The sequence below is a fragment of the Oryzias melastigma genome, linkage group LG5 (assembly GCF_002922805.2).
Source record: "Oryzias melastigma strain HK-1 linkage group LG5, ASM292280v2, whole genome shotgun sequence".
Classification (NCBI taxonomy): domain Eukaryota; kingdom Metazoa; phylum Chordata; class Actinopteri; order Beloniformes; family Adrianichthyidae; genus Oryzias; species Oryzias melastigma.
In genome coordinates, this window is record NC_050516.1 from 5,931,403 (window position 1) to 5,957,328 (window position 25,926).

General features: G+C 40.5%; 1 protein-coding gene across 2 annotated transcripts in view; it reads right to left on the minus strand.

Annotated features, from left to right (window-relative positions):
• Positions 1 to 25,926, minus strand: part of LOC112145575 (serine/threonine-protein kinase BRSK2) — a gene marked incomplete at its 3' end in the record, with an annotated part of 302,845 nt that overhangs the window by 21,478 nt on the left and 255,441 nt on the right. Inside the window, 4 exon segments of one of the 2 annotated variants that reach the window (XM_024270896.2) lie at positions 1,758 to 1,817; positions 14,359 to 14,509; positions 20,774 to 20,871; positions 20,959 to 21,123. In XM_024270896.2, the coding sequence (XP_024126664.2) occupies positions 1,758 to 1,817; positions 14,359 to 14,509; positions 20,774 to 20,871; positions 20,959 to 21,123 (474 nt within the window). 2 annotated transcript variants of the gene reach the window in all.

Consider the following 25,926-nt stretch of genomic DNA (forward strand, 5'->3'; position numbering starts at 1 on the left):
TCACTTTTATATTTTTGGCAACAGCTTCCAAATAATTTGATCATGTTTAACCTTTATATTCCCGGAGATCAGACACAGCTATGAACAAAAAAAAACAGCTTAACAGGTCCATTTTGTAATGGAAAAGCTCAAAAGTCCAGTTTGGCAAAGTGGAAACATGGCATGAGAGTCCACCCACTGGGCTAAAATTTGCTTAGATTAAAGAATGCTGAGAGACTGAGAGCCTGATTTCCATCCTGTGTTTGCACACCATCTGCATTCCTGCCAATTAAGTTATGCTAATCTCTGTTCAGACGGGACATTTAAACCTAGACCCTGTCTCTTTTTTACCCACAGTGAGGTCAGACACACAAGCTAGCAGCCAACAGCATGCTGGTTCCTCCTCTCCATGCTTCACTGAGAATTTACTCCAACAACTCTGAACTTACCTGCAGACAAAACTGGCTTTGAAACTCAACCAGCTGGATGGTGAAAGCTGATTTAAATTAAATATTACAGTCTCTCACCAGATATGTAAAATGTAAAGGTTCAGGTGAGTGAAAGAAAGGTTTGATCCTGACTTCAATGAGAGATGGATTAAATCATCATCGGGATGTCTTCCCCTTGAATATGTTTATGGTGATGATTCATAAGAACAAGATCAAGCAGTAGATTCTGATGGAGAACAAGGTTTCACTGACAAATGGCAAAAACTGTGCCCAAAATCCCTGCTCTCATTCAAATGTCTGTCAACAAGATTAAGATTTAGTCACTGAGAAAAAGCAAGAGAGCAAAGGTTTAAAGACCCACTCCGATCTTCTTTAGAGCGGTTTTAAAAGCCAGCTCAGACAAGGAAAACAAAGACGTTCATGCATCTATTCGTGGTTGCATCAGAATGGAGTGGAGCAGGAAGCTTGTGGCTCCGCCCAGTATATTATTTTTGTTTCTTTCTTTTTTGTATTTTCCTGCTTGGGCATCTGGTCCGGATGCCTTCTGGACACCTCCCTGGAGAGGTGTTCCGGGCATGGAGCTGGAGGAAGTGGCCGGGGAGAGGGAAGTCTGGGCATATTTGCTTAGACTGCTGCCCCCGCGACCCGGGCCCGGATGAAGGGAAAGAAGATGGATGGATGAATGCTTCCCAACAATTTCAAGAAATAAATACTCAGACATGCAATTAAAGCTTAATTTTCTCTATATGTGTCCTCCATTAAGGGAAGAATGCCCAAATAACATGCTAAAAACATCAGTTTCATTGGGGTGAGTCTTTAAAAGTCTTGGAGGCAGGTCTCTTGTGAAATCAAGCAAAATGTTCTGATCTAAAAAGATAAGAAGAACCAAAATGAATTTCAGAAACAATGAAAGATCATAAAAGGTCCATAAGAGACAGGTCTGCAAGCTTAGAAGTGTGAGCAAAGATATGCCACTGGCTGTTCATCTTAGTGCTGTCCTCCATACATTAAAGACCAAAAACAAACACAAAAACCTTCACGGAGGAAGTGGAGCCACAGTAATCTCTTGCAAAAAATATGTTTTTTCTGCATTTCCAAAAAAGTCAGATTTTGTTGGCCATTCTCAAGGAAAAAAAACACGACATATTTCTTCCGCAGCTCTGACCTGCCTTTAAGCCCTGAATGTTTCATTTCAAATACTGAAACGGTCTTCACTGAAGTCTACCGGGGTAAATACAAAAACAGCCAAACTGAAACTACGAGACTGACAGCAAAAGAAAGCAAAATGCAAGACAACACATGGACTGTAAGAGGCGGAGTAGACAGTACCTTTCCTCCTTGCTGCAGTTAGCGTTTGTGATATCCAAGCTTTTACTGAACACAGATTTGCTAAAAAGGGAGCAGACAGAAAATCAAGAGACAGAAAGGCGGTCATAAGAGGGGAAATAAATACATGGATCACCTCAGCAAAATAAGGAGCATGCACAAAAACCAGAGACAATCAGAGGTGAGAGAGGAAGCACATCAATGGCTCATGCTGGAGCCACACATGCTGGTTTACTGTGTGGCAGCATTTCAGAGCTGCAGTTCGCCTCTGCAGACTGACTGGTAGCATGCTAATCCCATCCAGCTCAAACAAACCAGTAAGTTTCCTCTAGACAAACTCAAAACATGGAATTCATTCTGCTTTAATTACGGACATGAACTTCTCTTTTCAATAATATATCAAATAAGTATTTATTGGGAAAAAAAAGTCAAACACATGCATAAAAAGTAATTTTCCTTTTCCTAGTAAAAATGTGTGTTTGAGAATTTAGCTTGCGTGGTTCAGGATAAATAAAGATTAATTGTGAAGAAAGTCAGATTTTGTGGCTGAAATTTTCCCAGAAATCAAATAAAAATTGTGGGATTGCTATGGTAACTGGTGGCGCGTCCACACGTGCGATCTCTGGACAATTAAATGGACTACATCCGCCTTCTCCGCACGTCGTCCAAGCCCGCGAGTGAATGCTGCATGCGTCTATGTTTTTGTGGAAACATGGCTAACAGACAGCGTCCCAGACTGTGCTATTCAGCTAGCGGGACTAACATGCTACCGGGCTGACAGGACGCTCGTTGTGGGGGGGAAATCCCGTGGCGGTGGAATGTGTGTTTACATCAGTGATGCCTGGTGCCGGAATGCTGCTGTGGTTTACAAACACTGCTCTCCACTGGCGGAGTTTATGATCATTAAATATCGGCCATTCTACCTGCTGAGGGAATTTAGCTCCGTACTGCTGGTATCAACATACATTCCTCCCAGCTCCACCACCAACAGGAGTGAGGCTCTGTATGAACTATATCAGCACGTCAGTGAGCAGCAGACAGCCCGCCCCGACGCCTTTCTCATCCTGGCCGGGGACTTCAACCACACAAATCCAAAGACTGTGTTTCCACAGCTCCATGGACATATCAACTTTCCCACGAGAGGTAACAACATCCTGGACAATGTCTACACCTCACACAGAGGAGCGGACAGGGCCCACGCCCCCCCCACCCCCACCTGGATGCTTCAGACCATACCACTGTCATGCTAATACCAGCATACAGGCCAAAGGTTAAAGTCACCAGACCAGCTACAAAAGTGGTCCGGGTGTGGCCTGAGGGATCTTCTGAGGCTCTGCAGGACTGCTTCGCCACCACTGATTGGAGTGTATTCAGACAGGCGGCCACCCACGGCGGCGTCACTGACCTACAGGAATACTCAGAGACTGTCACATCCTACATGAGGAAGTGCATGGATGATGTCACTGTCACAAAAACCATTACCACTCGAGCCAACCAAAACCCATGGCTGACAGAAGTCCACAGACTTTGGAGACGAAGCTGCTCTGAGAACAGCCAGAGCCAACCTGTCACGAGGCATCAGGCTGGCTAAGAGAGAGTACTCCCGGAGGACAGCTGACCGCTTCAGAGACAGCAGAGACATCAGGAACCTGTGGCGGGGGAGTCAGACCATCACGGATTACAAGCCCCTCCCACAGACCTGTTAATCTTAATCTTAAAATTAACACAAGTGTTTAAAAGCAACATCAGTAAAATACACCCAGTGCACGAGCGTGCAGGGAAGCTCTGGCTCTGTCAGAGGGTTCCGCCGAACTGACGGGACCCAAGCGTTTTATAGGGCTGGTCAAAGCAATGGTCAGGACATGTCACATGGCCTGACCTTCTTGGTTGATCATTATCTCAGAGGCCTCTGCTTTCTGCATTTGTCTCGGGGTCAACATGTTGTTTATGCCTTTACACCCCTCTGTTAAGGAGGATGTAATTTAAGGAGCCATTTGGGAATGTTTACATTCAATCAGCATCCTGCCCTCCTGCTGGAGACGGTATATTGTAAACCCTTTCATCTTAGCTTGGGAAAAGAAGCAGGAGAAGGCACTTGCATTTGTTAAAAGGTGAAATGGTCATCTGTAGGCTACAGCTTGGATAAACATTTAAAGAATGATAATAAAACAATTTCTTTCACAGAGGAAAATTCAAATCTGTCTTACATCAAACACTGCCTAAGTTGGAATTCTAACAAGCTGCAGACTGTTTTAAATATCTGAGAATGCATTCAGAGGGACGTGTTAATGAGCACACTAGGTTCATTCAAAGGTTACAGACCTTCATTGAAAGGTTACATATAAGAGTAAAATGGAATTAGAATTTTATCAAAAATATTCTCTTACACATCAAATGAGGTTGGCAATTTGAATCAACAGAAAACTAAAAAGCCTGCAATTATTTTTTAAAGCTTAAAAAAGTATGTAATACAATAAATATTAGGCATTTAAAAACCTATTGACATATTTAAACTAGGGCTGGGTTGAAAAAAAAATCGATTAATCGATTTGAATTGATTCAAGCTTAATAGAGCAATATTCGATTCATAAAAGATTCAGCACACAAAGCTAAAGTCTGCAAGCTTGATGCTAACGTTCAATAGAATTTCCCATAGGACGGCTAATACTAACGTTCGGCCGACCGAAAGAATTGGAAAAAATCAGAATTGAATCGATTCAGGCTCTTGTGAATCTAATCATTTCTGGAAATTATAACCGATACCCAGCCCTAATTTAAACACTCAAAATATTTGCTCAGTGAGGCCTATTCATAAAAGCAAAACATAAATGATACTTTAGAACTCAAGATTTTCCTGTACATAAAAAACCTCAGAATGCCAATACAAACATAGTGCTTTGAGACAATCATTGCATGAAAATATAATTTAGTAGCATTTATTGAAATACGAGACCTTAAAAGACGGAAACAGTTCATATTAGTCTGGATAGTTTTTGTTATTTTCTTTAAATGAGCATCATATTTTAAGTGTGAGTCTAAAACCACTCCCAGATATTTAAATTCATCAATTTTTTTAATTGGTTGACAATTAATTTGTATCTCAAAATTATCTGTGAGTTTTTTTCGTAAAGAAAAACACATTGAAACAGTTTTGGAGCAATTTAAAGCTAAACAGTTATCTTCAAGCCACTGAGAGACACTGACCATCTGCCTGTTCAACAGCTCTGCAGCCTTCCCTGGAGTCTTTGCTGAGACATAGATGACAGAGTCATCAGCGTACAGCTGGCACTCAGCCTCTGTGCAGATGTTCGGGAGTTCATTGATGTAAAGGCAAAACAGCAGTGGACCCAGGATTGAACCTTGTGGAATGCCCATTTTATATTCACATGGAGTTGATATGGTGTCATTGAACTTTACACTCTGTATCCTAGACTCCAGATATGATTTAAACCAGCTGAGAGCATGTTGAGAAAATTGTATTTTTTTTTAATTCATGCAGAAGTATGTCATGGCTGACAGTATCAAAGGCCTTTCTAAGGTCCCAAAACACTGCTCCAACCACATTCCCCTTGTCCAAGTAATTTTTTATAGAGTCCGTTAAGAAACAGGTGGCCATTTCAGTTGAATATTTTTGTCTAAAACCGAACTGCTTAGGATGTAAAATATTGTTCTGTTCCAAATAACTGATTAGTTGTGTTGATATGGTCTTTTCTATTACCTTTGAAATTATTGGAAGGATAGAAATTGGTCTGTAGTTACAGGGTTGGTCAGGGTCTCCAGATTTGAAAATTGGACTTATAAGACCTTGCTTTAATTTTTGAGGAAATTCCCCACTGGAAATTGACAGATTCACCAGATGGGTTATGGGAGCTGTTAGTGTGTCTTTGTGGTGTTTAATAATGTCAGAGTCTAATCCAAATGCATCTTTGGCCTTGGAATGTTTTAGGTTATTGATTATTTGTTTAATATGGATTTCATTAGTTTGTGTAATACAAAATGTATTTGCTGTGCAGCTCAGCTGCATTTGGGGGAGTTGCACTGGCTTAAAACATGCTGGTATTTGTTCCACTGATGCCACAAAGTATGTATTAAATGAGTTGGCAATTTCCTTAGGCTCAGTACACATCATACCATTAATATTTAGTTTAGTTGGACCTTTATGGGCTTGATTAGCGTCTTGTCTGGTTAATCTATGTATGTGCTTCCAAAGACAAGAGCCATTGCCACCAGATCCTTCCATCAAATGCATGAAATAAGCAGTTTTAGCTTTTCTAAGATTTTTAGAAATTGCATTATCAGTAGAGCTGTCAGGCGATTAAAATTCTTCATCGCGATTAATTGCATTTTGTCCAGAGTTAACTCGCGATTAATCGCAAATTTACATTTGGCCTTTTTTTAAGGAAAAAAATGTGTGGTTTGTGGAATTTAGTAGTTCTACATTAATTATGAAAACAAGAATGACAAAATTAATAGTTTTCATCAGAAATACTTTATTTTGTAACATTGTATTGAGATAAACTTTCTTAACAATAAAAGGCTGTAACATAAAATGCCTAACAAAAGCCCAAGTGCAAGTGAAGGGCATTTTAAATTCAAAACTTCAATCAACGTTCAGTAAAATAAAATAAAAAACATCAAAAATAACATTTCCATAACACTTTCATGTTCATTTTTTGTCAGGACCAAATCTTTTCCTCCTCTGCTGAACTACAGTAATAAATGAAATAGAGATTTATCATTTCCAATTAACTTTTGTTTTTTAAGACATTAAAGACTGAGAAAAGCGGGATACTCTGTGGATAGTTTGACAGTTTGTTACTGCCGCCGCGTTCTCTGGCTGCAGCTCGACACTAGACGTGTTCAGCGGAGCTCACGGATGAATATGCCGGCAGACAGACCGCTATGCTGGGGTTGGATCACGTTGAAACCTCCAGAACATTTAAAACGTCCCCCGGTGAGCTTGCTGTTCGGAACGTCGGGGTTGCGCAGCTCTCGGCGCCGGACGCGAGCCGGTACCACCAGACATGGTACTGGACGCGAACCGGAGCCGGGTTAGGGTGCAGGAGCTCTCCAGGTCCTAGCGCCGACCGGTTTAAGCTCGCAGCTCGGTGTTTGGAGACCCGCCCGTGATCTAGTGTGAGAGCAGCCGGTGAGTAGGAGGGCGGGACGCCCGCGCGCGCGGTGTGGAAAGGCACGTATGAGAAAGTCCGCGATTAATGCGTCAAAAAAATTGTCGGCGTCAAGCACACGTCAGATTAATGCGTTTTTAACGCGACAAATCTGACAGCCCTAATTATCAGTATTAAGTTTTGTTGCAATTGATTTCTTAAGTGCAAGATCCTTTTTTTTCATCAGTAGATATATGCCATTATTAATCCAAGGTATAGACTGACGTCTTCTCCTTAATTTAATTGCTGTTGTGTATTTCTGAATAATTTATCCTATATTATCCGTGAGTGTATTACAACATTTATGCAAGTTATCTGTTTGAAAAACTGAATCCCAGTTGATGTTACACATATCATTTTCAAAATTGGGCAAATCCTTTTTCTGAATTCCTTTAATTGTCTTAGCAGATGAGCTGGGAAAAATACATTGCAGTCGTTTCTTCGTCAGTTTTCTAGAGATTAGTATTAAATTGTGATCTGAGAGGCCTGTCATCAGATTATATGTTCTTGTCACACGCTTTGGTTTATTAGTAAACACTAGATCTATAAGTGTTTTGCTTGTTCTGGTTAATCTAGCTGGACCCTCAGTTATTTGATGTAATTTATATTTTGATGCTACTGGTTTTAACTTTTGTTTAGCGTGTTTGTCTAACCAATGTATATTAAAATCCCCCAACATAATTAATTCACTATCAAATTTGAGCTGTTTTAACAAGTCATTCAAATTATGATAAAAAGACACAATAAAAGAAGGCAGATTATATAAAATTGCAATATTAAAATGCATTCTTGGCGACAAGACAACCTTTAAAATTAAACATTCAATATCACAAGTATCAACTTTGATTTCTGTACATTTAAAAGTGTCTCTAACATATATCAGAACACCCCCTCCTTTTCAACAAACATATCCTAGGATATCAGTCATATTTGTGGGGATATTAGGGTTTTACCGTGTTTCACTTAAAGCCAGAAAGTCCAGGTTTGAGTTTGTAAGTAAGTGTTCAACTTGATCCCGCTTGGGAACCAGACTTCTTATATTTAGGTGGCCTCCGAGGATTCCCTTTGGCTTACAGTTATGATCCCAAATTACTTTGGCGTGATTAACAGTTTGGAAGTACCTGTATTTCTGTTGCGCTGCCTGGGATTGTTTGCATTGCTGATGGTCTGAATTTTGAGGAGTGTGCGGCAGTCCGGAGAGTTCTGTGTCCATCACCGCAGGTCCCAGGGTTAACAGAGTCCGCTGAACCTCCGGTTAAGCGTTGAGTGACCAGGCCGTTCCGTGCAGACTCCGTCTCGCCAACAGACGTACCAGCGGTGGCAGATGTTAGTCTAACTTTTACGGGGCCACAACCAGCCATTCCATCGGATGAATCCATGTCACAAGCGCTAATGGAATGCCCGGCGCGCACACAGCCATCACCAATCACAGAGGACCCAGACAACACTCCCGCCATCGGACCGACGCCAAATCCGCAGAAATTGGGTCCCAACACCACAGGCTCCGAGGACGGAAAGACCTTACCAGCAGCACCTCCAGCACTTAGGGTTACGCATGCCGTAGTAAATGGAAACAAACGATCCATTTAAACTTGTGAAACTGCCGCGGCAGAGCTTGGTCTGTATGTGATAATGTTATTAGCTTAGTATAGCTCAACTAGAAAAACATCCCTCTGCAGTGTTATCATAGTCAGTTACAAAGTGTTTCCTCTTTAGGTGTTCATGCATCACTTGTAGTGCTGCCAAGGAACTCAAGTTCTGCTTTGTTTTTTATTTTATTTTTTTATGTTTCCCACATTTTCAAGCTCCGTTGGCGTGTTTTTATGGTAGTCTAGCATTCCCAGAACTTCCTGTGACATCACCTGATTAGCACCACTAAGTCAAAGAGAAAGGCCGAGCTGGCATTAGAAAGCGTGCACTTTAGTTTTGAGATAAAATCAAGGAATAAAAAAAACAGAAAAAAAAAAAAAAAAACTGTGTCGACTAGCAAATTAGTTGTTAACCATTTTAATAGTTGATGTAGTCACGACTAGTCGACTAATCATGGCATTCCTATCCAGCACCACCTTGATGAGTCTTAAAGAACTGTCCCTTTTTTTTCAATAGTTGGTGCCATTTTCACAAATATTCACTTATCTTTTCTTTTTCTCCTTTTGGTAATGATTTCTGTTCCTGACATTCCAATTGTTTATTTTGTAGATACCAAATATTCCATTCTTCATGTGAATATCATTAGAATTGTGACTGCAGGAACTTTTCCAGTTGAAAATGTGTGGGAAAAAAAGGTAAACCTAAAGCATGTGCGCAGATTGACTCTTTCTGCTAACCGTCACTTAATTGCCTCAAGAAGGGCTCTTGATTCAACAGGAAGCCCGCCTGCTTGGTTTAATGTAAATATTACCTGAAGGTAAATTCAAAAGTTAGATCCAAACATGTGCAGAGTGTGAATGAAAGCATGAAGTGGAGGAGAAGGAAGCTTAAGAGTTCATAGACAAAGATCTCTGATTGGTTTGAATTGAGCTTACTGTATCTTTACAACATGAATGCAGGTAAAATGTTGAGACAGAAATATCTTAAGAAAACTTCCACACTCTGATTTTTTCAATTTTAAATCAAAGAATAATTAATTGCTAGTGGGCTGCTCGAAGTTTGAAGCTTGAGAAAGTATGGTGCACTGGGGTTCTGTTCTCTACAGACCCTTTTCATGTGACGTCACACAAAACGGTGAGTGTCCAGAGTGACTTCTGGATATATATTTTGTCCATGGTTTAGAACAGCAAAGCTGACAGCTGAACGCTGTTTAAAGCAATTTTACGTGAATGATAAAAGGCAACCTAACCAATTGTAACGTAAATGTGTACAATATTTATTCCTTAAATGTCCTACCTGGTTGTATTTCCCTCTTAGATCAAATGTCCGTATTCCTCCTGCAGAATGCTCCAAAATCCTGTGGATAATATTAAACAAGTCGTGGACTAGTTCTCCAGGTCCAAGGAGGGTCATAGAGGGGGAGTGGATGCATCTTAAGAAGAGCGTAGGTGTGTCTTACAGTTCCCTTGAGGCCTGTACGGCCACCTCAAGGGATGTCGTGAAATGGAGCATACCATTGTTGTATGTGTTGTAATTGTTGCGTGAAGTATTTGTAAGGATAACGCAACTTACTTACGCTCATGATGTACTGGTGATGCTGTTGTACGGTGTCCTTATGCCGCACTCTAGTCGTCAGTGAGGTTTGAGTGCTGGCTCCTTACTGACAGCGCACAAATGCTGCATGCAAGGGGTGTGGACATGATAGATACTGTAAGTACCTGTAGGATGTCCACACAAACTACACTGATTGTCTGATTTCCTCATTTCTAACAGTCTGGCTGCAGCAAGGAGCGAACACTTATCACATAAACAGCAGTAACGGGGTCTTTATGCAGGGATCAGGGGGTAAAAAACAGAAAAATTTGTACCACACGCTTGCGTCTCACCTTCTTCAGCCTTATTTACCCTTAAGTATCATTTAAGTGTTCATGCACCTGCATGCCAATTGAAAAAATGGGCACACAGTGGTGCTTAGAATGGCTGGGTGGGGCTGTTGGCTGAATGTAGGACTGGCGCATAGGAAACCGCAGGAGGCCCAAGGAGTTTCATCCAGTATGGGTCCTTGGGCAAGACCCTTTTCATTAATGCTAAGTTTGGATCCCCCTGTGCCGGTTCCCAGCCCAGATACAATACAGGGTTTAATCAGGAAGGGCATCTGGGGTAAAACTGTCTGCCAAACCCACTGTGTGAATCAGGAAGAGCTGACTCGCAGTGGTGACCCCTGAAGGGATGTGCTGAAAGGTCAACAACAACGTTAACAGAGCAGTCTACGACTTAATTGTGAACAAACTGCGTGTACCAAATAAGTATGCCTATTTTTCATCTGCAGCTCGTCCGTATCCAACCACAGTTGGAATAAGGCCTCAGATCCTCATTCTCAGGCAGACACCGGTTTATCTTTCCTGATCAGGACTAGACTTGCACACCTGCCTAATTAAAGGCCAGTTTGAGGAATCAAACTGGAATAAACTGAAATAAACCAGACAATCATTTCAGTACAATTTGTAAAAAACTAAACTTTTTCTCTTTATTTATTTTGACTATTTCTGTTATATAACACATTCTTGACTTAGTAAATAGACCCTTTTCCCTGTGACATCATACAAAATGGCAACAGGGCTGGAAATGTGAACACTGACTTCCTGTTTTCGGGTTTAGAACAGCAAAGCCGAAAGCTGAATGCTGTTTGACACCATTTTACATAAATAATAAAAGGTAACCTTACCAATTTCAACAGAAAAATGTACAATATTTCTTTTATGAACGTCCTACTGAACTGTATTTTCATTTCCTGTCTTAGATTGCTCACAAATCTAAATAGAAATCGTTCAATATTTGAGGTTCTATTGAAAATATCAACCTTTCATTGGAGCAGATATTATTCTAACAGTCTCTATTTTGCTTGATGTTATTCACATGTGTTTTAAGTGCAATCAAGCACAAAACTGAAGCAAATTCATGTCGGCTGCAGCCAAGATACACATTCCTGCATGTTGGTCGCATGTTTTAAAGCGTAAACAAACCCTAAATCAACTTTTTTTGTCTGTTGACATCTATAAATGAGGATTTAAAAGTGATGTATGTTGGACATTGCCAATTTTTTTGAAAAATCAAAATGAAATTGTTAGGGATGTCCCGATCCGGTTTTTTGGGGCCCGATTCATTCCGAGTCATTTGATTTTGTGTATCTGCCGATACCGAGTTCCGATCCGATACTTTTATAAGTCATTTAAAACAATCTATAAATTGAATAAACAGATTTGTGTTGTCCCTTATTTATATTTCAATAACCTTCTTTTATCATTAAAAACTTAAATGAAACACTTCTGTGAAGTAGCTTGAATAAACAAGTAAAAATACAGCAAATATAAACTAGGAAAGAAAATACAATTTTTTTGTTATATAAGTGATAATTAGTCATGTGAGAAAGTTTAGTGACTTTAGCTTTAACATCTTTAGACCTATTGAACATTTTTGACCAAATGTGATTCCTGTCCTCATTTAAAATTCTTAAAAATAAATTATGATTTTGTTTTAGCATGAATTTGATGAGTGTTCATGAATAGCTGATATCATTATTAGTTTTAATTTATTAGTTTTATTTATTTACTTTTTTAAGATTATGTGCTTCTTTTTTAAGTTTTAAGTACATTTTCGGTTTTATTACCACAGTAGTTAATTTTCTTAACGGTTATTTCTCTTTCAGATAAATAAAACAGGCATATCAAAGGACAGCTCGGGTCCTTAGGAGGTAAATCACGGAGCTAGCATGTGCAGTTAGCAGCTGCTGTTTAGCCATCTGCATGAAGCACAAAGAGCTTCATATTAAAAAGAAAAAAAATACTGTCTTTTTCTGTTGGAATACCTTTATAGGTTGTTGTTTGAGTTATGACAAACCAATAGAGACACTTGCTGTCAGTTTAAAGCGTTTTTAAAAGAGTTATTGGTCCCGGAAGTTAGCTTTCTAGCTAGCTTTGTTTACGTTAGCCTTCTGCTTGAGCTGCTGCCGTTTTCTGGTAATGACATTTTGTGATCTTTTCATGACATTCAGACTTGGAGTGGAGTATTTATCCAGAATGATAAAAATTAAATATAAAGCTCTGATCATAATGAGAATAAATGAAATATCCGATCCTAATCGGACAAAGGAGTCCGATTCCGATCGAGTCCCCAATCACGTGATCGGCCCCGATTTCCGATCACGTGATCGGATCGGGACATCCCTAAAAATTGTTTAATTCTTGAAAATATAGTCAAAAACAGTCTGTGTGCTACCCCCTACAGGTTGAATTGAGTTATTATAGTTTAATTTTGTGATTAATCAAACCATGTAAGTTTCAGAACAGTTTCAGACCCATTTCAAGATCTGCAGTTCCAGTAATAATAACAGTCCTGTTCTCCAGCCCCGCCCCTCTGACTGGATTTTCACATTTTGGCTGTGAGTGGAGTCAGCCTCCAACTTCCCTGTTTTGTTACCTTTTAACTGCACCAAGGCTAAGTGTGGTGTTTGTAATAAGATGTATTTGTTGTTTTACGGGGGATTTTAAGGGGTAATTGTAAAAATAGGAATGGTTTAAATAGGAATATTTTTTTGATGGTTACAAATTATTTTGATCTTTGTTTATCTTTATTATCCTGCAGGATCAGACACGGTTATGAGCAACAGCAAAGAGGAGCTACGTCAGAAGATAACACAACAGTTATTAGTCTTTTTTTATTGTCAGACACGTTGAAATTGTCTGACTTTATCTCTGTTTTTATTGATTTTGTGAACAGATATGTAATAAACTTTAACTGGACAGAAAAGATCTTCTGGAGATCTACATCTCATCCCCGTCGTGGAAAGCTAGCGTTAGCATTAGCATCAATTAGAAGAAGAAAACCTGAATGACCGTCATAATCAAACCAGCAGCATTTGAAGTTCCTGTCACCTTCATCTAACTATGACCGGGTTGTAGAGAGAAATAATCCATGACTGGTTTAATATCATCCAGAGGATTTTGGGGACGCAGCTGTGGATCATTATGCAGGAGGAATACTGACATTTGATCTAAAGGGGAAATACAACCAGGAAGGACACTTAGAAAATAAATATTGTATACATTTACGTTACAATTGGTTAGGTTACCTTTCATTATTCATGTAAAATTGCTTTGAACAGTGTTCAGCTGTCAGCTTTGCTGTTCTAAACCAAAGACATAATATGAAGTCACTCTGGACACTTGCCGTTTTGTGTGACGTGAGGTCTACTGGCAGATTTGTCAAATGTGTTTTGCTAACATTAGATGAAACAGTTTAAGATATATTTGTAGAAAAAAAATGTTCTCACTTAGTAAAGAAGAGTTTGTGTATTCATCCATGTGCTATTTTAAACTCCTGTGGATCCATCCCAACATGAAACCTCTAACTGCTTCTGGAGCTTTCTGTCCTCTGCCATTGCATGCTCCTTGCACAGTCTGCACTCTGCAGTGAGAGCGCTCTCTCAGAGAGAGGCGGAGGCTGTTCCTCTTCAGCAGAGCTCATGTAGAACATCTGAAGGAAGGTGCTGACCAGAACCAGCAGACGGAGGAAGGTGGTATGTATTTAACTGCAGTTCAGGCAATAAGGAAAGTCACAGAGAACACAGTTGAGGTCAGTCAAGTGAAGAAAGATGCAGCGAGGCGGAACGCGAGCGGCGGAACGCGAGCGGCGGAACGCGAGCGGCGGAACGCGAGAGGCGGAACCTTCACGAATCAAGCTGTTCCCAATTTCTGAACTGTGCTTAAATACATAGCAGAGAAAAACTCACGCTCCTGTGGCCGACAGGCAACCGATGTCCATGCACACCGGTGTGGGACGGCTCTCACCTCTGGCCGTGGGTTGCCATGTCCAGGGCTCTGCGCACTGGCACGGGTGAGCCCCCCTCCGTGACGGTCAGCACCTCCATGGACTTCCTCTCCGGTCTACGTTTGCCGTGCCGGCTCAGCATGGGGGAGTCTACGCGCTTCCTGGGTGGATCTGCAGAGGGAGAGGAGCAGCAGGAGGAGCAGGAATCCTCAGCGGGAGCAACAGAGTGACAATATGGAGTTAACTAAGGGAAGGAATACAAACAACTGAACTACTTTGGTGATGTTTCCTAAGGTTAACCCCCGTAACACGGGAGCTCCAGCGTTTATATTCTTTGATTTATTGTAACTCTTCAATCGTTAACACAATCAACGTAAAATTCTAGCAGACTCTGAAAGAGAAAAGCAGTGCAACGCGAATTATCGTGTTAATGGTTGAAAAGTTACAGTATGTAAAAGATTTTGTATTTAAGCGTCACTGACAACGCCTCAGCTGTTATAGGGTTTAAGTTCCACACCGATCCTCTTTTGCCCCCAGTAGTCTTTTAATTATGATGATGCGTTTTTAGCCAAAATAAAAAAAATCTGTGTCGTTTTCTAGGACAGGTATTGGCAACTCCGTGCCACGAGGGCTGCATTCCTGCGTGTTTTCTAACATACCCTGTTCTAAAATGTTCTAAATTGGCTGGACACACCTGAACCAGGTAATCAGTCATGAGTAAGGCTTGGATATCTGGAAATCATGCCGACATAGCGACCCTCGAGGCCTACAGTTGGCTACCACTGATCTAGAAAATAGTTTCTGGAAAGTGGCAGGAGTCTAAGGATGTAACGATTCTTTGTGAATTGGTAAAAAAAAAAAAAGGTTCAAACTTATCAACATGTTCATCGATGCAGAAAATTAATTTTCTGCATAAATTTGTCTCGGCCTGTGCCTAAATTTAGAAAAATGCAGAACAGAAGACATTTCTCTATGCAGTCTCGCTGTGAGTGTGTACGTATGTTTGTGTTTGTGTGTAACGGACTGGCTGTCGGCTCTAAAACCGCCCCCCCTCCTAAGAAATTCACGCAAATCCTTTGGATTTAAAAGTTTCACATAAGTCAGTCCCTCCCAACTATTAACGCAAATTCAAGCAAAGCCGATATCTGTTCCTCACCCTGCAACATTACATTTTCATCACAACTTTACTGCATCTTTGACCAATCTAACGTGAGAACAGTCATGGATGACGACGTCAACACTAATCAACACTAGTCAACACTAATCCCCAATTTGTATCAGTTTTCTTCCACAGTGTTCGCCATAACCTAAGTGAAGACTTTTTTCACATTGCATTGGAAGGAGAGACAACTATACACTTAACAAAACCTGTTGCAGGCCTTAGATACGGTTTGTGATGACATTTTGGTTGGGTCTAGTCGAGACCGGATCAGTCGATAAGCCATTTTTTCCTGTTGTTTGTCTAGGGAGAACAATGCCAGTGATTTGGATGAAAAGACGGTGAAGTGCAATAAATGTCAACTTGAATTTAAAGTAAAAATTAACAAAATAAAATTCTGAATACTAGTTTCTTCTTTTTTTTTTTTGGAGGGGGGGGGATTTTCAGTAACCCTATTGAGAACAGTGTTTTGTTATGTAGTGTGTTAACTGCTGCAGGTTTGTTAGTTTTGGCAACCGAGTCTTCATTATGACCTCAAACTAAGAGGAGTCAAGATTTATGTACAATTAGCTTAAATTTTGAAAGTCATGTTTGGTGTTTCGGTGTGTAGGGTTTTTTTTTTTTTTTTTTGCCGTGTGAATAAGTTTTGACAACAGAGTTTTATTTTGACCTCTAAGTGAGCTTTTGACTTATGAGTTAAGTATTTTGAACATTTTGCCTACATCTTGAAAATGTTGTTTGATGTTTCGTGAAATTGGTCTAATGTTTCAGAAAAGCATTAGGAAAAAACTGTAGCTCTCTTTAGCTCTCTGTCTTTTTTTTCTATGGAAGCTGCGCGTGCACGCTCATTTCTGCTAAGTGTTAGCACAGCGGATAAGTGGGGGGTTGCACTGAACGAGTCCGGAGCAGTTGGTCACACAAGGAGCACAACATGAACCAAGTATGAAATGATTTGTGATCATTTCAATATTATGTATAAATGATTATTTATATTGAATTCTTTCCATTAGTTCAAACAGACAGTTTGATGTAAGGGGTGAAAAGAAAACATACTTGGCCTTAAAATACCTTTAATTCATTGTGATGAGAAAGAAATATTGGAAAAAAATGAAATTGTGACTTTAAAGTCCCTCTCTGATGAAAATCCTGTTTTTTTATTTTTTTACCTTGCCATGTTTCACTTGTATGGAAGAGGATTACAAATGAAACAAATGTAATAAGAAATAGAATAGAATAGAAAATAATAGAATAAAATAGAAGATAATAGAATAGAATAGAAATATTTTATTCATCCCAAGCTGGGAAATTTGGCTATTGCAACATTAGACATTTACAGAAGACATAAGATAAAACTATATTTACAGAAAATAAGAAGGAAAGATACAATAAAAACAAAGTGTCCAAATTGTAGTGTGCAGAATATAATAAGAAGTAAGCAAATTGAGGCAGTAACGACCATTGGTCATGAAAAAAGTCTGTTGGTGTGTTATCTCTTACAGAGGGATGAGTTGTTTTATAATTTTATTGCATGTTGAAGAAATTGTTTCTTGTAGCGGTCCCTGGAACAGCAGAGTTGTAAGAGCTTTTTGGGAAAGGTGCTCCTTTTTTTTGTAAAGAACCAGGTGGAGAGGGTGGTCTGGGTTATCCATGATGGATAACAGCTTGTTGAGGGTCGTCCTCTCCACCACAGCTTCAAAGGTGTCCTGTTTGAAATCATTTTGCTTTTTCCTTTCGGAGTATTTCTCCTTTCAAATCAATCAAACTGTCTTGGACAGACTCTGTTTGAATGAATGATCTTCTTTCCATCAACAGCTCTGCTGCACATGCACTAAACCCTCATCTGTTCCTAGTGTCTAGTTCAGGTTCTGGAGAAGAGAAGATGGTATCTTCACATTGACTGCAGTCAAATGAGCCGCCGTTCACATTTCTGTGGTCAAATCAGCATCACTGGATTTTTGGTGTGAGTTTCATCCAATACTTACGGTAGCAGGACTGAGAACGCTGGAAAATCTCCACCAGACTCCACGGAGCTTCTTGATGTGACCACGGAAATGTGAACGGCGGCTCATTTGACCGCAGTTGGAAAGGATTGTAAATCAATGAAAGAGCATTTTGATGTTAGCTTTGATTATTTTATCAAGAACTCTGAGAAACCAATGATTGAATGTATTGATCACAGTCAATAAACATTGGAGAATTAGCTAAAAGAGTCTTTGGTGAACTGGAAGGAGAAAGAATCAGGATTTTGGAGGAAGTCCTATCCATGAAGATCTTCAGTTCCTCGTCCCAGCTGAAATCCGGATCAGAACCATACGGCTGGACATTACCCAGATTGATGGATGTTTTTATGTAGCAGCAGTGAAGATTTATGCTAGAGAGACACAGAGCTATCATAATCAGACAGGGGGGATCAGGGGTGGGGCTACTCAGCTCAACTCCAAAAGCCACGCCCCCTTAGAGGAGATTTTGGAAACAGAGGCTTCAGATAAACATGAAAATGCCTTTTAAGACATTTGTGTTGTGGGATTTTGGTTAAAAACTTACAACTCACTATTCTCATTTTTGACCTACCCTCAGTAAATGAAATCTCAGAGCTGATCCATAAAATCTCATCCTGTCAACTTGCCCCCTTACCCACATGTTTGGTTAAGTCTGTTCTCCTCTGTATATCTCCTCTCATCACAAACTTTATTTGTTCCTCTCTCACCTCTGGCATTGTCCCCACTGGTCTCAAAATAGCAGCTCTAACTCCAATTCTAAAAAAAACCTGGCTTAGATCCAACTGACCTACATAATTTCCGTCCCATATCAAATCTCCCATTCATTTCCCAATTTCTCGAAAAAACTGTGGCTGCTCAACTCCATTCTCACCTTTCCTCCAATAACAATTTCAGTCTGGTTTTCACCCCCTTCACAGTACTGAAACAGCCCTGTTAAAAATCACAATGATCTCCTCGTTGCTGCTGATGCTGGTCTATTATCTATTCTTCTTCTGCTTGATCTCAGTTCTGCCTTCGATACCATCTCGCACCCCATTCTCCTGGATCGACTCGCTGCCACTGGCCTTGTCAATACTCCTCATAACTGGTTCAGTTCGTACCTTTCTGATCGTGCTCAGTTCATTCAATTAAAATCCTTTTCTTCCTCCACCTTTCCTGTTTCAACAGGTGTCCCCCAGGGCTCTGTCCTGGGAACACTATTGTTTATTATTTATCTTCTCCTTGGTTATATTTTTCGCAAACATAAAATCCACTTTCACTGTTACGCGGATGACACCCAGCTCTATATCTCTTCCAAAGCAAACTCTACGCTTCCACTTTCCGCCCTCACCAACTGTCTTCTTGAGGTTAAATTTTAGTTCACTTCAAATTCTCTTAAGCTTAATAGCAATAAAACTGAGCTTCTTTTAATAGACACAAAATCCAACTTAAGTAAAATCCATAACTTTTCCATTCCATTTGACAACACCTCAATGTCCCCCTCCCCCCAGGTTAAGAGTCTAGGTGTCATCCCACCTGTAAAGGTGCGCTGCTGTTTGTTCAGGTTGTACTGGAACAAAATTTCGTTGTCAGTGAAAGCTGTGCATACGACAAATAAAATCTCTTGAATCTTGAATCCTCGACAGCTCCCTTTCTTTCACCTCCCATGTTAATAGCATCACCAGGTCTGCTTATTTTCAAACACGAAACATCCGTCGTCTCCGTCCATCCCTTAGTCCTCACTCTACAGCAGTCCTTGTCCACAGCCTCGTAACCTCCTGTTTAGATTATTGTTATTCTCTTATTTTTGGTTTACCTCAAAAAAACGCTCCATAAACTACAACTGGTCCAAAACTCTGCAGTTGGCCTTATTTCTCAGACTCCTCCCATCACATCTCACCAGTTCTTCAGCAGCTCCACTGGCTGCCGGTGACACACTGGATCATCTACAAAATCCTCCTCCTGACCTTCAAAGCTCTTCACAACCTCGCCCCACCTTACCTTTGTGACCTCCTTCAAGTAGCCACCCCTGCCCGTTCCCTTAGATCTTCCTCTTCCCTCCACCTGGTCGTCCCCCGTGCCCGCCTAGTCACCATGGGTAGCAGGGCTTTTAGCCGTTCCGCCCCCCAGCTCTGGAACTCTCTCCCTTCTAACCTACGAAACATAGACTCACTTCCTGATTTTATTTCTAATCTTAAAACTAATTTATTCCAACTATCTTATCCATCCTGATTTGCAATTCATTATTTTATGCTGTATTTATCTGCTTTGTTGCTCTTTTAACTGTTTTTCCATATTTATACTCTTTTACTAGATAGATAGATAGACCTTTATTGTCATTATCACAAGGACAATGAAATTGCAGCAACCGTTTCAGTGCAAGTGCTATTGTATAAATCTGTATGTTTTTTACTGTAAGGCAACCTTGAGTCCCTTGAAAGGTGCCCAACAGATAAAATGTATTATTATTATTATTATTATTATTATTATTATTATTATTATTATGAAAGAATGTAGCCTAAACACTGGAGCTAAAGCTCCGGTCTTGAAGGATTTTAATAGACTGTTTTTATTCACCTGCCGCCAGCATGGGGCGTGGATGTGTGCGCACGGATCCAAACTGAACAACTCTGAAAGTGTCCGCTTGATTCCGCGCTTACGCAGCTGGCGTGGAAGACCCTTCAGATGTACATTCTAATAAAATAATGTTAATTCTAATTGGAGGTTGTTACACCTGATCCCACATGCAGGAAAGAGACTTTTGGAGTTGCTGAGATTATGTATGTTTCTTTTTCTCACCACAGAACAGCTGGGTGCACCAAGAATTTTTTTTTTTTTTGCACACCATTGAAAAATGTAGTCACCAATGCGACCAAATTGGTCGCACGCTAGAGCCCTGCCTTATTGCAAAGAAAATAAAAACTGATTCAAAGTTATCCGATAAAGACATTTTTCTGAATGAGTTTGAAATTTGGCAGCTTGGAGAATTTATCTTCTACTTTCTTGAATCCAGACAAAGTTTTGCATTACACTGATAAAAAAAACTGTGGGAACAAACTTAGCTGCTCTGCCTTTAGGTCTGGAGTTCATGTCTACAAACATCTCTAATCTCAATTTTCTTCCTTAGAAGCCTACCTCTGTATTTTGTTGCTTCTCTTGATGGTCATGAGCATCAAGAACAGACAGCCTGATTGCTGAAGCTGCATGACACGAGGGCTGCCATCACATCTCTGCAGGGTGTTTCATTTTAAAAAGAGCAAATGGATGCTCCAGCGGAAGTTCTACTGTGGGACGTACCAATCTCGTTGCGAGGTGGCAGGTTCTGGTCCTCGTGGCTTGGGTATCTCTCCTTCCGGTCCAGCAGCAGGAAGTAGATCATTTTCTCCTGATTGTGGCTACAGAGAGAAACAGAGGTGAGCGGACTCATTCTGGGGTCTGAGGGAGCAGGAGGGCTTCTCTTCTTCCCCTCCCCCATCACTCACTCCTCAGACAGCAGGTCTTTGGACAGCTTGTCCTTGTCTCTGAAGCAGCCCAGAGAGTGCATGCTCTCCAGGACGTCTGGGTCGATCTCCTCAGCAGCAGCCAGCATCCTGATGGCCACCTTCCTGGGGGCGGGCTGCTCGGGCTCTGGCTCATTCTTTCCTCCTCTGCAGAGAAGAGCAGAGTGAAGTTTGGATTCTATTAACTCCTAGAACAACGTCCCCAATCACCGAATGTTCATGAAAATCTTTCCTTTGACTCACTGCAGTCAGATCTGGAGATGTCCAGCAAACCAACCACCATTACAGAAAGTTAAAATCAAAAATGATTTTTTTGCACAGACTGGTTTTAAGGCTGTTTTAAGAAGAACCCATAAAGTGTTCTTTGCAAGACTGCATTAGACTCAAGAAGAAATTTTGGAACTGAAAGTTTTTCAACTTTTGTCATAAGAAAAACAGAGAATAAATATTTTAGTCCTCAGGTTTCTGTATAAAACATAAAAAAGTCTACTGACTTCATTGGGTCTCATGAATAGGAAAAATACAAATTTACATTGCATTGGGTTAATTAGCAAAGAAGGGTGTGAAACAGTACATTATGTGTCTTTGCTAAATAATCTAATATTGGATCAAAATCACATTAAATCTGTTAAAAAAAACTCTTGTAAATACAGTCAGTTATTTTTAGAGGATCTTACTGCTCTTTTATCTTTAGAATATTTTTCACTACATCTCTTCAGCTCTTTTAGGCTCACATTTCACTTCCTGTCTGCCGTCAGGCTAAGTTCAGAACTTGCTCTCCTGTAGCTCTCTTCATATTTTCTCCAAAACGTACTGATTCACAGAAAGGTTTGGAGTCAAATAATTGATAATGGGGGCACAGATCATCAGCCTCTCACCACCATGCTTGACTGCAGCCCATTCAGAGCTTTAAACTGAAAAAATATTCACATTTTGGGGTTTCAAAAATTAAAAAAAATCAAATCAGGATCAGCTTAAAACTGAAATAAAAAACATGTTATAAATATGAAAAATACACATTTCAATTTAAAAAAATGAAAACATATTTTAAACTGGATATAAATTTTGAAAATGTTGAAAAATTTGTAAATGTCAAATTTGAATTGAAAAAACAAAACAAAACCATGACCTAAAACTGTTACCAAAGGAAAACTAATATTTAGTTAAAAATAAATAAATAAATAAAAATAAGATGTTTGGTATTTTCCAATTTTGTTTTGGGGGTTTCCCTCCCTCTTAGCATTCAGTTCTCCATTTACAATTGTTATTCAGACTTTTTGCTTCCGGTATTGACTGTAATTTTACATGGGGGTGGGGCTTTAAGACCGCTGGCTACCTTTTGACACCGAACGGGTGATAGAGGTCATGGTGACCTCATTTCCGCTCCGCGACAGCATCTGTTGTTATCACCGCCTGTGTCATGTCTCTTCTGAATAACCAAACTTTGAGAGAGCATTATAAATGCTGTGAGGAAGATACAAAATAGCAACTGCTTTGTTATTCCTGAAAGTTTTGTTTTATAAAATATTTTAAATCTTCTGTCAATGAGCTTACTATATCAAACATGTTTTTGGAGCCCTCTAGTGGTCGCGTCAGGTATTTCCGTTCAAAGTTTGTTTGAACAAACTTTATTGAACGTGTGCAGCACGTGTGGACAGAGAAGACACGCTAGCATGAACGCAATTCTTCGTGTTGTTTGGAAGATGTTTCTGCTTACATCATGAGTTAAAGGTTGCATTGCTGGTACGTGTTGGAATTTTAATTTGTCATTTTTGATTTTGATCAAAGAAATATGTTTATCATTTCATTATTTTGGGTTTGTACAGTAATGCTAAAACATACTTGTCTTATGTTGATTGTATTGATTATTTGCTTTCAGTTTCACCCTTTTGAATATTATTAAACCTGCTGACAATGCTCAACGGTCTCCAGAGTTGTGATGTGAGAAAGGTGTTCAAAGCTTCTGCATTGTACATGCATGAAACAGCACAGTGAAACGTCAGCATCCGGATGTGATGAAGATAACGCAGTTGTGGTACACTAGAGTGAAGGTGACCACTACTACGCCTGAACGCAGCACAGGATACAGCAGTGGTCCAGCAGCCGTCACCTAGTCAACTCCACCATGTCCAACAATACGCCATCTTTCAAGACTCGATCAGAGGGTTCATGTTCTTCCTCCACTGGCTCTGCAGCAGCCAAGGTAAGAGCAAAAGCGGAAGCAGCCAAAGCTGCCTACTACTGGACCTACTAATGGAATTCCAGAGTGCTAAAGCTGAAGGATCTTACGTTTCTGGATACAGCAAGAGGAGTAAATCCTATTGTGCAAAAAGTCCCTTTCAATCTGCAAGAAAAGTGGATTTTGGTTGGAGCTAGCTACAAACGTGCAAAAGTCGAATCTTTTCCCCCATTTTATGTTTTTGTCGACTTTGTCACTCAGGGAGCTAACTCCAGAAATGACCCCGGCTTTCACTTTACACTATCCCCAGATGAACTCAAATCAGACTAACCACCTTGCAAATTAAACAGACAAAGAGAAATTTCAGTACACAAAACAACAGCTGTCTCATGCTTTAACTCAGACACACAAAGATATGCAGATCAAGCTGTTGACAGTGAGAAACTTTGCCCTATTCACAAAAAACCCCACCCTCTTTCCAAGTGTAGAGCATTCCGCATGAAAACACTGGATAAGAGGAAGGCATTTTGAAAGGAGAACAATATACGCTTCAAATGTTGTGCCTCCTCTTCACACATTGCGAAGAACTGTAAAGTGAAGGTGCAGTGCTCTAAGTGCAACAACGAGGAACACTGCACTGCTCTCCACGCAAAACCAGAACTCTGGTTAAAAGAAACTGAACCTGCAGCAGAGCATGGCGGGGAGTCTGACTACACCCAACCAGAAGAAATCTCTTCTAAATGCACTCAGGTTTGTGGTGCGAATGAAGCAGGGCGATCATGTTCTAAAATTTGTCTTGTTAAAGTGTACCCGGCAGGTAACCCAGAACAAGCAGTAAGGCTTTATGCCATTCACGATGAGCAAAGTAACAGATCATTAGTACGCCCTGAGTTTTTTGAACTGTTTAATGACTGTGGCCCAAGTTTTCCTTACTCACTTAAGACATGTCCAGGTACAAAAGAGATAATGGGGAGGAGAGCAACAGGTTATGTAGTCGCAGCCTTAGATGATTCAGTCCACATCCCACTACCTACCCTCATTGAATGCAAAAACATCCCAAATGACAGACGAAACACCTACGCCAACACAGCCATGCATCACAACCACCTCAAGTCAGTAGCTCATCTGATCCCCGAACTTGACCTTGATGCCCCTATTCTGATGCTTCTTGGACGAGATGCTATCAGAGTCCACAAAGTCCGCAAACAGATAAGTAGCCCTAACAATGCACCTTATGCACAAAAATTAAACCTGGGATGGGGTCATTGTAGGAAATGTGTGCAGTAAAGATCCTGTTCACAAATGCAACTGAAAAGGGCCGCCCTACAATGTTTGAACCATGCCCCAATGCTCTCAACATAAAAGAGAGACATTGTGAAATACAAGTCCCATTCAACGTCAGCTCCCAGTTTGCAGATGGCAACTGTGAACCCCATCATCTTGGATGTAATATGTTCAAACATACCAAGTATGAAATTGACCTCGCACCTTCGATTCAATATTGTGCTTTCTTAAAAATAATGGAAGAAGGTCTAACAAAAGACGCAGACAACAGCTAGACAGCCCCCTTACTGTTCAAATCAAAACGTCAGAGGCTCCCCAACAATAGATTACAGGCTCTTAACCGCCTAAAGTCTCTAGTCCACAGCTTTGAAAAGAAAAAGGAAATGAAGGAACATTTCGTCAACTTTATGGACAAAATATTCAAAAACAAATGCACAGAAATTGACCCCCCCACTAGCAGACAGAGAAGAATGTTGGTATTTACCACTTTTTGGTGTCTACCACCCCCGTAATCCTAAACCGATCAGGGTCGTCTTTGACAGCAGTGAAAGTATGAAGGTGTGTCACTGAATGACGTGTTGTTAGCAGGCCCAGACCTTAACAAATCACTGCTCGGCATCTCAGGAAGGAGGCAGTTCCATTCACAGCAGACATGAAACAGATGTTTTACTGTTTCAATGTCCAAGAACAAGACAGAAAGTACTTATGATTTCTGTGGTTTCACAACAATGACGTTGTTGAAGACATCGTGGAGTACAGGATGACAGTCCATGTCTTTGGGAATAGCCCATCGCAAGCTGTAGCCATGTCTGTTCTACACAACAAGCCAGTCTGTGATCCAGATGTCAAACAGTTTGTCACTCATGACTTCTATGTGGACGATGGACTCAAATCTCTCCCCACCATTGAAATGGCTGTATCTCTACTTTTAAGAACTTGTGACACCCTCGCAACCTCAAATTTACGACTGCACAAGATAGCAGCTAACAGGAAGAAAGTGTTGGAAGCATTCCCCTCACAGGATCATGCCAAAGATCTAAAAGACCTAGACTTTGAAACAGATTTAGTTCCCATCCAACGTAGCCTTGGTCTTCTTTGGGACCTAAACAAAGACTGCTTCACCTTCAGCGTGACAGACGAAACAAAGCCCTTTACAAGAGCCTCAACAACCTTTATGATCCGCTAGGTTTTGTAGCACCTGTCACCATACAGGGAAAGTCTATTCTACGTGAACTCACAGTGGACAATGGAGACTGGGATGCTCTTTTGCCCCCAGAAATGAGTCTTGGATTCTCTGGAAAGACTCGCTCAAAGAACTGTCTAACCTCAAAATTCCCAGAACATACACAGGCATTTCCCCCTCAAAAGCCACAAAGAAGGAGTTGTGAGTTTTTTTTTTGATCCGTCTACTAAGTCCATAGCTGCAGTAGCATACTTGAAGCTAACGGAAGTTTGCCAAAACGCCAGAAAGATTGACAAAAAAGGTC